Source organism: Periophthalmus magnuspinnatus, chromosome 4 (genome assembly GCF_009829125.3).
Source record: "Periophthalmus magnuspinnatus isolate fPerMag1 chromosome 4, fPerMag1.2.pri, whole genome shotgun sequence".
NCBI lineage: Eukaryota > Metazoa > Chordata > Actinopteri > Gobiiformes > Gobiidae > Periophthalmus > Periophthalmus magnuspinnatus.
In genome coordinates this window covers 18,482,605-18,495,233 of record NC_047129.1, presented here as the reverse complement: position 1 = coordinate 18,495,233, position 12,629 = coordinate 18,482,605, and the positions used below count along the sequence as shown (strand labels likewise).

Below are 12,629 nucleotides of genomic sequence, written 5' to 3'. Positions count from 1 at the left end.
GCTGCTGAATCAAACCAAGAGAGAGGAAGAGAAGAGCAGAAGCCTACCTGAAAAACAGCTGACAAAAAACAATACATGAGAACTAATATAGAAACAAGAAACAAGAAAAATAATGCTGCTTTCATCACGTCCTATGGAGAAGACGATCCTTTCTGTTTGTGAAATGGTAATTACGAGAGATTGCAGAAGAAAAAAAATATATATAGAAAAAAAACAATAACAGCTTTTAATGTAATTAAGTGAGAATAGACGTACATTAAACCTCTAAATGCAACATAATTTAAACAGGGATGGTAAAAAATTCTTCTTTTTTTTTTTTTTTTTTTTACTATTGACTGAATATTTGTGTCTGAGATAATAAATACATTAATACATTTATAAATACATTAATAAATAATTAAATAAACAAACAACCAACTAACAAGTAAAAAAACGCAAATTTTCTTCCTTCACTGATGTCCTTGAAAGGTCAAAGGTTATTTTCATCTCGGCAACTTGTGCGTTAAAATTATTTGCCACCTCTCCATGTACAATTTCCCACTTGACAAACCGTTTTTACCATAAATCTCATGGCAGATGAAGGCAGCATTGGCATACACGGAGAACCAGGTCTCATTTTTGAAAAGAGCTGAATCTTTTTTGTTCTAGTTTTTATGTATTTTTACACTGATTAACGTTAAACTAACATAACAATCAGAGCAGAAGCAGAGCAGGTGACACCAGTGAGATATTTTTGCACAAAAAAACTAACACATATTATGGCAGTGCAACATTTTATTTACATTTGCAATTATTTCAAAGAGTAAACACTCTACCACTCCCAGAACCATTTTACACAGAGGCTTGGTCACTTCTCTGTGTGATCAATTTGTAGATAAAATAAGTTCTGACATTGGATTCTGTCATATAAATAAATAATAAAAGATCCAGTCTTTTAAACGAATGCATGGATCCAAAAGATTCGGATCCCATAAAAGAGAAGAGAGAATCAGAAATAGCTCAAAGAGGAAGCATTGTCTATGAAGGTGGCGACATCTTGTGGTCAGTTAAAGAATTACTACAACTGAATAGTTATTTACAAATCGTACAACTTTAAAAACAACGCATTTGACTATATTTTAATAAGTTAATACATTAGTTAAGATATATTTGCTTCACATAAACGCATGCGAAAGTAACGTTAGCTAAAAAAATGTAGCTAACTGTGCTAACTCCAAACACCAAACGTACGTAAACACAACATGAAAAGTATTTGATTTGATTTAACCGGCAGTTACATCAGTTTAAATCTGCAAATACATCATTTTAAATAATATATATGATTTTTATTTTTACCAGTATTTTGAAGCATAGTTTGTTGAACTCCACACTTCTTACTCCTCGGGACGGCGGCACGTGTGTTTGGTTGCCCCGGGTTACGAGGGTGGGGGGGGTTAAAGCTTTGACTGACACATCCAGCGTCCAATCAAGAGCCAGCTAAAAAATGACGTAGGCAAAAGTCACCTGCCCTACCTCTTACTTGAGTTGAGAACTTTTAAGACGGGACACAACAGCGCTGTGAAGTTTTAGAAGTCCTTTATTGATGTGAAATGCAAATTAAATAGAAGTTAAAGCCTCGGATATGATTTACAATTAACATTTATTCTACAAGTTGGAGAGTTCCTTTGAAGTAGGTGTAATCCTTTTTGCTTTTTATTTTGTTGTGTTGTCTGTTGAAATAGGTCTACCTGTATTTATGCAATTTGAATATGTGCTGTTTTAATCTGCTGTTTAGATTGCTTTTAAGAACTTAGCCTATAGAGTTTCGGGATCTTTCATGTAAATAATTAAACACAAGCTTAGGTAGCTGCACACACCTGACTTCCTTGTTAAGTCAAGTGATCTTTTTTTGCAAGAGCTATGTGTTTTATTCCTCTTTACTAGAAATCAAATAAAAAAAATAAAACAAGGAAGCTCTTTCAGATTATAGTGTAATTTTGAAACAGGATTTGGATCTGCTGTGTCAAACCAGGTGCTTAAGAATACACCCAAAACAAATCCTATCTGTTGAAATAGACTACATTTTCCAAATCTTGTGACCAAATTGGTTGTTTTGTCATGTTTCCCCTTTCCCATGGTCTCAAAATAGCTCTTTTTCCATATGCTCTGAGTAGTATGGGCATAACGCTGTAATGACATTATTATTGTTATTATTACTGAAACTGTAACTACTGCAGAACAACCAAACTCACTTATTAGCAATTATTATTAAATGACTCACTAACAAATCAAACCAAATAGACCTGTTAACCTGTAGAGTGACATTCTTCTATTTACAGTCATCTTCAGTTTATGTAATGTTACAGTTTGATAAATGATGTTTGTTTAAGGGTTCACCATCAGATCAGCTGCTATGGAGGAGTCTACAGGCACATATGAAGGGGACGTGTGGGCGCAACAGAAGCACCAAGCTCTCCAGCGAAAAATCAAATATTACTTCATGAACCCGTGTGAAAAGTTCTACGCTCGAGGAAGGAAACCCTGGAAACTTTGCCTACAGCTCGTCAAAATCGTCATTATTACGATTCAGGTGTGTTGCCATAGCAGTTATTAACTAGATATTATAAAGGTGGGTTTCAGATTTCAGAATGTGGGCAAGAGTCAGTTTTTCCTATTGATTACATTGTACTTTGACGTGAAATATACAAACGGTAAACGCACAGATGCTGAACCTGATCATTTCTATAACTGACTAGACCCAAGAACTCACTGTACTACAACAGAAACCCCCCATCTGTATTAAGTGTTATTGGCCTGCGATGGAAATGTACGTGCATTCATGTTGTGAAGAAGGCAAGGCAAGTTTATTTGTACAGCACAATTCATACACAAAGTAATTCAAAGTGCTTTACAGAATAAGAAAGACATTAAAATCACAATGCAACAAATCAAAACATAAATAATCATCATAAAATGAACATCCTGGTTTAGTCCTGGTTTAGTCCTGGTTTAGTCCTGGTTTAGTCCTGGTTTAGTCCTGGTTTAGTCCTGACTCTGGGACCAGCAGGAGGCCAGTCCCTGAAGTCCTCAGAGTGCGAGATGATTTATATGGCACTAACGTGTGTGAGAACATGTGTGAAGGCTCTGTCGCATCCTCCAGGAAACCCTTTGTTGTTTTATCTGTTTTAATATATGACTGTGAACAGATGCGGCCCTGCTTTTGTAACGTATTATGTTTGTCATCCTGGTGTAAATACTCAGACCTCAGATGCTCTGGGGAAGAGACTCAGAGAGATTCGGAGAGAGACTTGGTTGGTATGCTGGAAGGCTGCAGGTCTGAGGCCATATTTGTTATGACAAAGAATAAACCTTTTCTTGTGTTTCATACAAGAAAGCTTCACAAAAGGATTAATTATTCACCAAGATCAAGAGAGTTACAGTATTTTTCCACAAAAGGCCTATAGAAAGTCATGATCTGTCTGTCATCTGAAACCTACCAGTATTTTGAGTAGTGAAAAGTCCTATCCTATAACGGGACACTCAACCCTATGACTGGAAATAGAGTGAGGTTCCTTAGATTTCTCTAGAGATTTTTAACAGTCCTTGTTCTTGTTTTGTAGTTGGTCTCATTTGGACTCAGTAACCAGATGGTTGTCACTTTCAAAGAAGAAAACCTGCAAACATTCAAGCACCTTTTCCTTAAGGATTATGAGGATGGGGGTATGGACACGTACGCAGTTTACCGACAGGCAGATACGTACGAGCACATCGACTATATTATTCAACAGGTATTTTTTCTTTATGTGGTGTGAATATAGGATGTGTTCTCACTTGCACTTAGACCACATCAAAACCAGTGGTGGAGGGTAACAAAGTACACGTAGTAAAGTGCTGAACTTAAGTAGAATTTTGAGGTATCTGTACTTTACTTGAGCACTTTTACTCCACGACATTTGAGAGCAGTATCTGTACTTTCTACTCCACTACATTCTTGAACTGGACGGAAAAGTATAAAGTACTTTTGATATGATTTGAGGGGTTATTTTTACCATGTTCATGGAAACATCCTGACTAAAGTTTTTTAGTTTAAGCTTCGGCTTTGAGCAAAACAAAATAAATACACAACAGTCATAAGAAACATGAATACATTTATTTGTGTTGTTACTGTGCCCAAAATGTGAATAATTTTTTATCTGTATGACTACATTTACACCTTAACAGGTTTACAGCACTTAAAGTAAATTTTTAAACAGGTACTTAAATACTTTTACCTATGTAGATTTTTTCATGTGATACTTTTAACTTTTTACTAACGAGTACTTCATCCACCACTGGACTAAACTGAGAGTAAACCTGGACTTAACCAGGGTGAAACTGGGCACAAACCAGCACCAGGTTAAATTTAAGCGCCTCCTATTTAAGCATGTGTATTAGATCTAACTTGAAGAGTATAAAAAAGATGAATAACTCTAAAAAATACACTTGTTTTTGTAGTACAGACTGCTGCATAACACAACAGTTGGAAACCATGAGTATGAGAAGAATGGCACCCTTTACACCCCACTGGAATTATGTCAAGCCTATTACAGGAACGGCACTATTTACCCCGGGAACGAGACCTTTGAAATAGATGCAGATGTGCAAAATGGTGAGCACAATTATTTCTTGAACCTCTTATGTTTTTTATTACATAATGGAGCTCAACAGTGACAGCCTGCTTTGGTTCCAGAAGTACATTTTCCATACATTTTTCCCACAGACTTTTCAAAACATTAAAATGTTAAGAGGCTAATCAGCTACGTCCAAAAAGCACATTTGACATGCATGATTTGGTGAAATACTTTCATAAATTATTTATTATTATATTTCAGCCTTTTAATGTTTTTATTTTTTCAGAAATTCTTTGAGAAAAATGAATGAGAAATGTAGTTTCAGAAACAGGAGACGAGCCATCACTGTCGAGCTTCACCCAGTCTGAACAATAATGCTTGAAATAATATTGAAGTTTTGTGTTTTCTCAATCATTATTACAATTGTGAACAGTTTAAAATGTTATGAGGATGTACTTGTGGGCCACAGTAGCTCAGATGGTAGAGTGTTTGTCCATAGAAGTGAATGTTGGTGGTTCAAATCCCGCTCTTGACATAAACATCATTGGTTGAGTGGTCAAATCCACAGATGAATGTACCGGTAGTTGTTGTGTCCTTGGGCAAGACCCACTTTACCCCCAGTGTGTATAGGTGGAAGAGAATATGATGGATAAGGAGCCTTTCCTTCACATTCTGGTGGCATCATTACCATTATGTTGATTATACAGAACATGACATGAAAGATTACTAGCTTCCTTTTATTTATTACAATTAGCAATTGTTGTTTATTGTCTGTTCCCTTCTCTCACACCAGAGTGAAAAAGGATAATAGGCACCGCACAATAGCGATGGGCTACTTCACTGTTAGTGTCACTACTTCCTGTCCAGTTTTATCTCTGAGGTTTTTGCAGAATCACCCTATATTTAAAGATCAGGCAGTGGACAGGGAGCTGCAGGGTTAGGGGTCAGGGGTCAGAGGTTAGGGGGTTAGGGTTAGACAGTGTTAGGGTTAGACAGTGAACAGGGAGCTGCAGGTGGATGTCACTGACAACATGTTAAACACGACACAAATAAAATCAATACTTCACCAGAGACATTTTTGTGTTTAGAAAGAGACATGTTTGTGTCTCAGTGCTAATGCTAATGCTAATTGTGAGGCATAATAAATATTAAAACAGCTCCACAAACTGAAGTATTCTACATATAAAATATTTGGGTAGTCTTTATTTTAATTCATTTGAATAGTAATCAGTGTTTATTTTATATTTTCTGATTTTAATAAAAGTGACTGTTAGCTTTGAAACACAGTGAGCTAGCTAGCGTGCTACTGTGCACATAGCCTACTGGTTCTCCTCAATGAGTTCATGTTTTCCGTTGCTCTTGCAGACTGCTATAACTTTTATCCCATGTATCCAAACTTGCGTGAACATCTCCCTGGTTTTAAATTGTATTTTAAACGGTAGGTCAAACAGTTTTGTAAATCTTTTAATTTTACATCAAGAAATATATGTTTGTATCTTACATTTGTTTCAGGATGCTCTCGGTCAACATTAACTTTGTCCTAAAGGCGATAAATCTACAAACCGTGAGACACAGGGAACTGCCGGACTGCTACGACTTCACTGTTTGTGTAGGTGACAATAAGGGGCATTGTTGTGTTTGTGTGCATCAGAACCTGCTTTAAAATCAACTTCCACACTATCTCCTTTTGACATTTTGCGCAACACTGTGCATATTTAATGGTCCAATATTACACAGAATGGAGTCACAAATCCAGGTCTGTTTTTGATGAGGAAACAACATCGGAACATAGATGAGAAAATAGCCTAATATGGGCTCTTTAAATATAAGTTAATAGTTTCACTGTAAATGTGTTTTCTTTGTATTATTTGCAGATTACGTTTGACAATGAAGCTCACAGTGGAAGGATAAAAATAGACCTGGATACAGATGTGGAAATCAAAGAATGCAGAGATTGGAAAGTCACTGGAGCGAGTGCGTTTGTGCATCTAGATGAGTCTGTTTTCTTTTTATGTTGAAAGTTAATGTTTTGTTCTTCCTTCAGCCGCTAGAAACATGACCCTGACCGTGCTGTTTGACTGCCTCATTATTATGACATGCATCACTTCCTTCAGTCTGTGTCTCCGCTCGGTTATCTCTGGGATTCGACTACAACAGGTAAGATAATGACATTACTTAAGAACAGTTGCATTCTAATGAGCCTCCCTTTGGCCAGCCTGACTTTAGCTTCTCTGTGCCTGAAAATCGGCACCAACACGTCATCAACACGGAATGAACATACCTGAATGTTTAGAAAATAAAACAGCACCAACACAGGCTATCTGCTTTTATTTCCTCTGAAAGCTTTTGTCGTCTTTTTACATTGACAAATCAAGTTCTTCTTGCTGCCGCCACCAACGTTGCTGATAAGCTCAAACATTCTGAAATGTTCTAGGCCAAAATGAATCAAATTAAAGGTCCAACCAGGATATCGGCTTAACCAATAACATTGAATTGATACCCAATTCAAGTGTCCAGTACCATATCGGTGCATCCCTAATTAACATATTTTATAACCCTGTATCGTAACTTCTTAATAATTTCCCCACAGGAGTACCGCCAGTACTGCAGGAGCTACACCCTGAGGGAGGTGCCCTGGTCAGACAAGATGGAGTTTGTGAACGGGTGGTACATTCTCATCATTGCCAGTGATACGTTGGTGATAATTGGCTCCATTCTTAAAATTGAGATACAGACCAAGGTAAATGGTAAAATAATAATAATAATAATTATTATATATATATATATATATATATATATATATATATATATATATATATATATATATATATATATATATATATATATATATATATATATATATATATATATATATATATATATAAATAAATAAATAATACAAATAAATGAATGAAAATAAGTAAAACTAAAAAATATACAATAATTAAATAATTAAATAAATACAAATAAGTAAAAAATGTATTAAAAAAATTAATTAATAAAAAGACAAAGAAAAAAGATATCCTGCAACCAATTTTCCATACATTGTTTTTGTAGGTCCTTACAAGCTATGACGTCTGCAGCATCTTCCTCGGAACAGGAACCATGTTTGTTTGGATTGGTGTTGTCCGTTACCTGGGATATTTCAGGAAGTATAATGTAAGATGCAAAATTTAAAGCATTAAGATTAAGTGATATGATTGATTTATTTACACTACCAGTCAAAAGTTTGCACACACCCTCTCATTCTATGTTATAATTTATTTATTATTATTTTTTACTACTGTCTCCATTTTATACACACACAGAAGACATAAAATATATGAAGCAAGACATATGGAATTATGTAGCAAAGATAAAAAGTCAACTCAATATTTTAGACAAAGCAAAGGGTGGATACTGGAGATATTTACCTTTTTTCATTACTACATAATTCCATACATCTCACCTCATATATCTGATGTCTTCTGTGTGTACAGTATATAAAATGGAGAAAGTTGTAAAAATTAATATAAAAAAACACCAAATGAGAGGGTGGGTCCAAACCTTTGACTGGTAGTGTATGTTGATGATGCATATTTAGGCTTAGTATTTTACACTTATACAAAAACAATTTCATATAACTATTGAAATAATTGTCAACCAATTTAGTAATCAAATACTCCAGAACATACCATGAGCTGAGAGCAGTGCTTCACTTAAGCTTCACTTAAGCTTCACTTTAGCCTCTCTTTAGCCTCTCTTTGGCTTCATTTTGGCTTCACGTTAGCCTCACTTTGGCTTCATCTGTCATCTGTTTGTCAGATTTAGTCCAAGCCTCATATTAAGGGGCTTTAATGATTAAAGTTATTGAATTTTTCATATGTCTTTTTCAGATTCTCATCTTGACTCTAAGAGCAGCTTTTCCAAACGTGATCCGCTTCATCTGTTGCGCTGGTATAATCTACATCAGTTACTGTTTCTGTGGCTGGATTGTCCTTGGTCCATATCATGAAAAGGTAAAACCTATTTCCAAAATGGGTTTATTAAATCATAAGGTGCACTTTGTAACTTTGTAACTAACTTCTCTGGAGGGGGGCCACCACCTGCTTGTTTACATGGAGTTACTGCTTTGCCTGGAATGTTCCACAATTTGAATAAATGCATAATTGATATGTTTAATGTCAATTACAGAGGGAACATTACATGTATCATTTGAAACTGAACTATCTTAAAAACCCTGCATTTTAGTAAAGCATAGTTTTAAGATTTTACAAAACATTTAAAAAAAAAAAATTTCTCCACTTTGGCAATATTTAAAGTTTCAGACTTTACTTCCTGGTTGAAAATCGTGACATCACACAAAGTAATTCCATAACTGTTACCTGGCAACCATGCTATACACAAATATTATCTGACAAATTCAATTATAAGGAAATACATTTATTTTCTCAAAATCATGTTTAAAGTATCAGTATTTCTTATGTAAATTGTCCAGTGTGATGTCATCATTGTGGGACTCTCTAAATAAGAACGCTCTACTTTCAGTTTTTTCAACGTTTCGTCACAAATTGCTTCTTGTTTGGTGTAAAACTATAATTTATATTTATTTCACCAGATTAAGTAGAAATTAGAGAATCATCAAAACCTGTCATATGCAAAGCAATCACCACACAAACCAGCAGGTGGCGCATCATCCACCAAAATGCAAAAAAAAAAAAACCCAAAAAAATGTAATTCCTCTTGAATTGTCAGTTCCGTACGCTGAACACAGTGTCGGAGTGCCTGTTCTCACTGATCAATGGAGACGACATGTTCCCCACGTTTAAAGACATGGGGCATAAGAGCCAGCTGGTGTGGCTCTTCAGCAGAATCTACCTCTACACCTTTGTGTCGCTCTTCATCTACATGGTCCTCAGCCTCTTCATCACCATCATCACAGACACGTACGACACCATCAAGGTACTCATTTACATTGTATTTTTTATGTGTGTGTCATCCCTCAGTCATCCAGGTCTGATGCATAGTAAAAGCCAAAAGTAAAATCTATCAACTGGACAAAACGGAGGAGTGAAGACGTTTTGCTGCTCATCCAAGAAGCATCTTCTGTTCTGGTCCGATTACTGCTGGACACTGAAGAGAGGAGCTAACTACACTGAAACAAAATCGAAATGTATGAATGAATGAATGCAAAGAAATGGTTTGAGAGGGGCGTTAAAGAAGCAATTTTTGTTAGGAAAGACAATCCTTCCTTGAACAGAAATGAGGGCCTGAGACATAATCTATCCATCTACAACCCCTTCCTTAAACCCAAAGCAAACAAAGGAAACAAAGAGCAAAGTGACAATAGAGCTAGCCAGGATGCCAATAAGTGTGAAAACAAGAGTTGTATGAATATGCCAAGTATGTCTCAGGCACAGTGTAAACTTAGCGCAGCACAATAGACCTAGCCCACAAACAGAAACTAATAAAAATCCGTTTCCAGTTTCAGTGTAGTTAGCTCCTCCCTTCAGACAGATATAAGGTATTGTCCACCAGCAATTTCAACAGAACTGAAGAAGCGGCTTGGATGAGCAGGGAAATGTCTTCACTCCTACTACATTTTGTCCAATTGACAGATTTTACATTTTACCTTTACTACTATATTTTTTTAGTTAAAAGATCTCTGTGGAGCTCAGCAGTAGCGCCAACTTTGAAATCTGCTGCAGTTTCAGAAATTTCCCATTGACCTTTACATCTTCATCCAGTTTTGTTTTATACTGTGTGTTTTTATTCACCTGTTTTTGTCTTTTTGCCATGTTCTGTACAGTGTCCTTGGGTGTTCAGAAATGATTATTATTACTATTTATTTTTTTGTAGCACTTTATAGAGTCCGGGACTTGCTAGGAACTTAACGGCAGATCTTAGTAGATTATAGTGGTAGTTACAATGGTACTTATGGGGGTACTTTGGCATATTCTTTAATATTGTGCATGAAATCTTTTTTTCTAACTGCAATAACACCACCACTAAACCACATCCCTCAATAGATACCATTATAACTAACACTATAATAAACCATTCACTTAATACAACATATTACTATAAGTACCAGTACTACTACCAATAATTATTAAAGTAAGTATCACTTCTTGTACCTCAACGTACCGCTAGTAGTCATACTGTATAAGTACGAGCCAAAGTACTGGTAAGTATCAGTATAATTACCAGCGAAAGTACCACGATAACTACCACTGTAACTACATCATAATTACCAGTCAAGTATCTACTCATTACCTCTGTATGTACCGTAAGTCCCGGACCCTATTTTAAAGTGCTACCCATTTTTTCCATTCAAATATCAAAGTTTAGAGGCATGACCATGTGGTGGCTGATGGCTGATGAGCAAGAGTCCAAACTTTAATATTATTTTTGGGGGGAATTCTGTGGGATAAATTAATGGGAATTTCTCCTGGAACAAACTGGTCACAAAACAGTCACTGGGGATGTAACGCTTTGGTTCAGTCCAGTATTTTTCTTTGCAGGAAAATAAACAGAAAAAACAAGTTGCAAAATGTATTCAAGTACAAGATACACGAGGGGCTGAAAATGTGCTGTGTTAAATCAGCCCTATTGTGTTTGTATCGCTCTATAGTTATGACGTCATTACAACAAAGAGCTGTGTCTGTCAGCGCCCCCTGTGGATAGATGCACTTCACACTAGCGAACAGCAGATTTTTTCATTTGTACCAAAATGACTACGCGATCATGCCGAATCCTATAACCATCACTGAAAATAAACTTGGAGAACAGAGTAAATATGTCACAGTGGGCGTGTCACAGTGGGCGTGTCACAGTGGGCGTGTGCTGGTGGAGGTGAAAACAGGGGGTTTATCTGCAAAATGGCGTCTTGAAAATAAGCGATTAAAGATTACTCAAACATGAATCTCTCCAAATACAATTTCAAGAGGGTAAATGAGAAGGAAACAACTATAACATGGTGAAAAGCTCTGAAAAGTCCATTTTGTTTTAAAATAAATACGGCCCATTAATTCTGAATTTACACAGAACAAATGAACTTGCTCCCAATTGCACTGTAGTACCAAGTAAAGCACAACTTAAATTGCTTGCTATAGGATGTGTCAGATAATAGTTTCATTTCTCTTTCTGAAATCGTACAAATAAAATAATGCCTGTTGCTTTTTAGCAACAACAGAATGGAGTTCCAACGTCGGACCTTCAAAAGTTTTTGTCTGAGTGCAATGATTTACCAAAATCTGGTGTGTATCGACTTGAAGAGGATAAAAACTGCTGTGTGGACTGCTGCGCCGATCCAAGACGATGGTAATGTGCCATTTTACCTTTCTTATTGTTTATTTATTTTAATGTTTTTGGTTAATTTTATTTAATTATTTAACTTTATTGGCAGGATAACTCAGTGCAAGTGCGGGTTTTATCTGCGTCCATTTATAACCAATTTAACAAAGTGTTATAATATTGAGCCTAATAATCTTTTTCAGATTAATATTTTGTTTTTGTGTTGAAAATACATAAACATTTACAGAAAAAGCAACATAACTGCACATTTTTTCTCTCTAGGTTCAGAAATCCTCAGGAGCGTTTGGTGTCAGACCAGTGAGAGTTTGTTGTTATGGAAATAATTTGCACTGTACCTCAATATAATAATATGCATTGATCAAATTTATGTCAACTTCTGGAGTTAAAGCAGTACTAAGTAACATTTTTACCTTATTAAATGCCTTTGTAAGTCTCTGATGGTTAAGTGTGATGGGATTTACAAAGGAAGTAAATATGTTTTCTCAGGACAGTGTCTCCCTCTGCTGGCTCTGGGTGGAAAAACAGGCCCAAAGAGTGTTCTCTTGGGAAATCCTGGCTCTTTTTAAAAATTTGGCAATGTTGTTAATGTTGTTTTGTAAGTGATTATACTGCCTTATTTAAAAAAAAACAAACAAAAACGTATATTTCATAAGGGAGCTGCAGGGGAAGCTCTATTGCTGAAACTTACTTAGTTTTGCTTTAAATAATAGAGTTTCATGGTTTAATATGGCACTGGCCAATGGA

At 35.8% G+C, this 12,629-nt stretch overlaps 1 protein-coding gene across 1 annotated transcript; it reads left to right on the top strand.

The window, feature by feature from the left end:
- The first annotated feature begins 1,521 nt into the window (after window positions 1-1,521).
- mcoln3b (mucolipin TRP cation channel 3b) lies at window positions 1,522-12,215 on the top strand. The gene is made up of 14 exons (XM_033965191.2): window positions 1,522-1,669; window positions 2,370-2,569; window positions 3,600-3,767; window positions 4,474-4,627; window positions 5,955-6,027; window positions 6,102-6,198; window positions 6,464-6,563; window positions 6,634-6,746; window positions 7,180-7,329; window positions 7,647-7,748; window positions 8,465-8,587; window positions 9,324-9,530; window positions 11,755-11,891; window positions 12,147-12,215. The coding sequence occupies exons 2-14, from the start codon at window positions 2,393-2,395 to the stop codon at window positions 12,184-12,186; spliced, it is 1,641 nt and encodes a 546-aa protein (XP_033821082.1). The 5' UTR covers window positions 1,522-1,669; window positions 2,370-2,392; the 3' UTR covers window positions 12,187-12,215.
- Window positions 12,216-12,629: the final 414 nt, after the last annotated feature.

Excerpts from the sequence above, each read along its gene's own strand:
- mcoln3b (XM_033965191.2), top strand. The coding sequence starts at position 2,393 with ATGGAGGAGTCTACAGGCACATATGAAGGGGACGTGTGGGCGCAACAG. Across the intron at positions 4,628-5,954 it reads AGATGCAGATGTGCAAAATG|ACTGCTATAACTTTTATCCC; the intron begins GTGAGCACAATT and ends TTGCTCTTGCAG. Across the intron at positions 6,199-6,463 it reads GCTACGACTTCACTGTTTGT|ATTACGTTTGACAATGAAGC; the intron begins GTAGGTGACAAT and ends TATTATTTGCAG.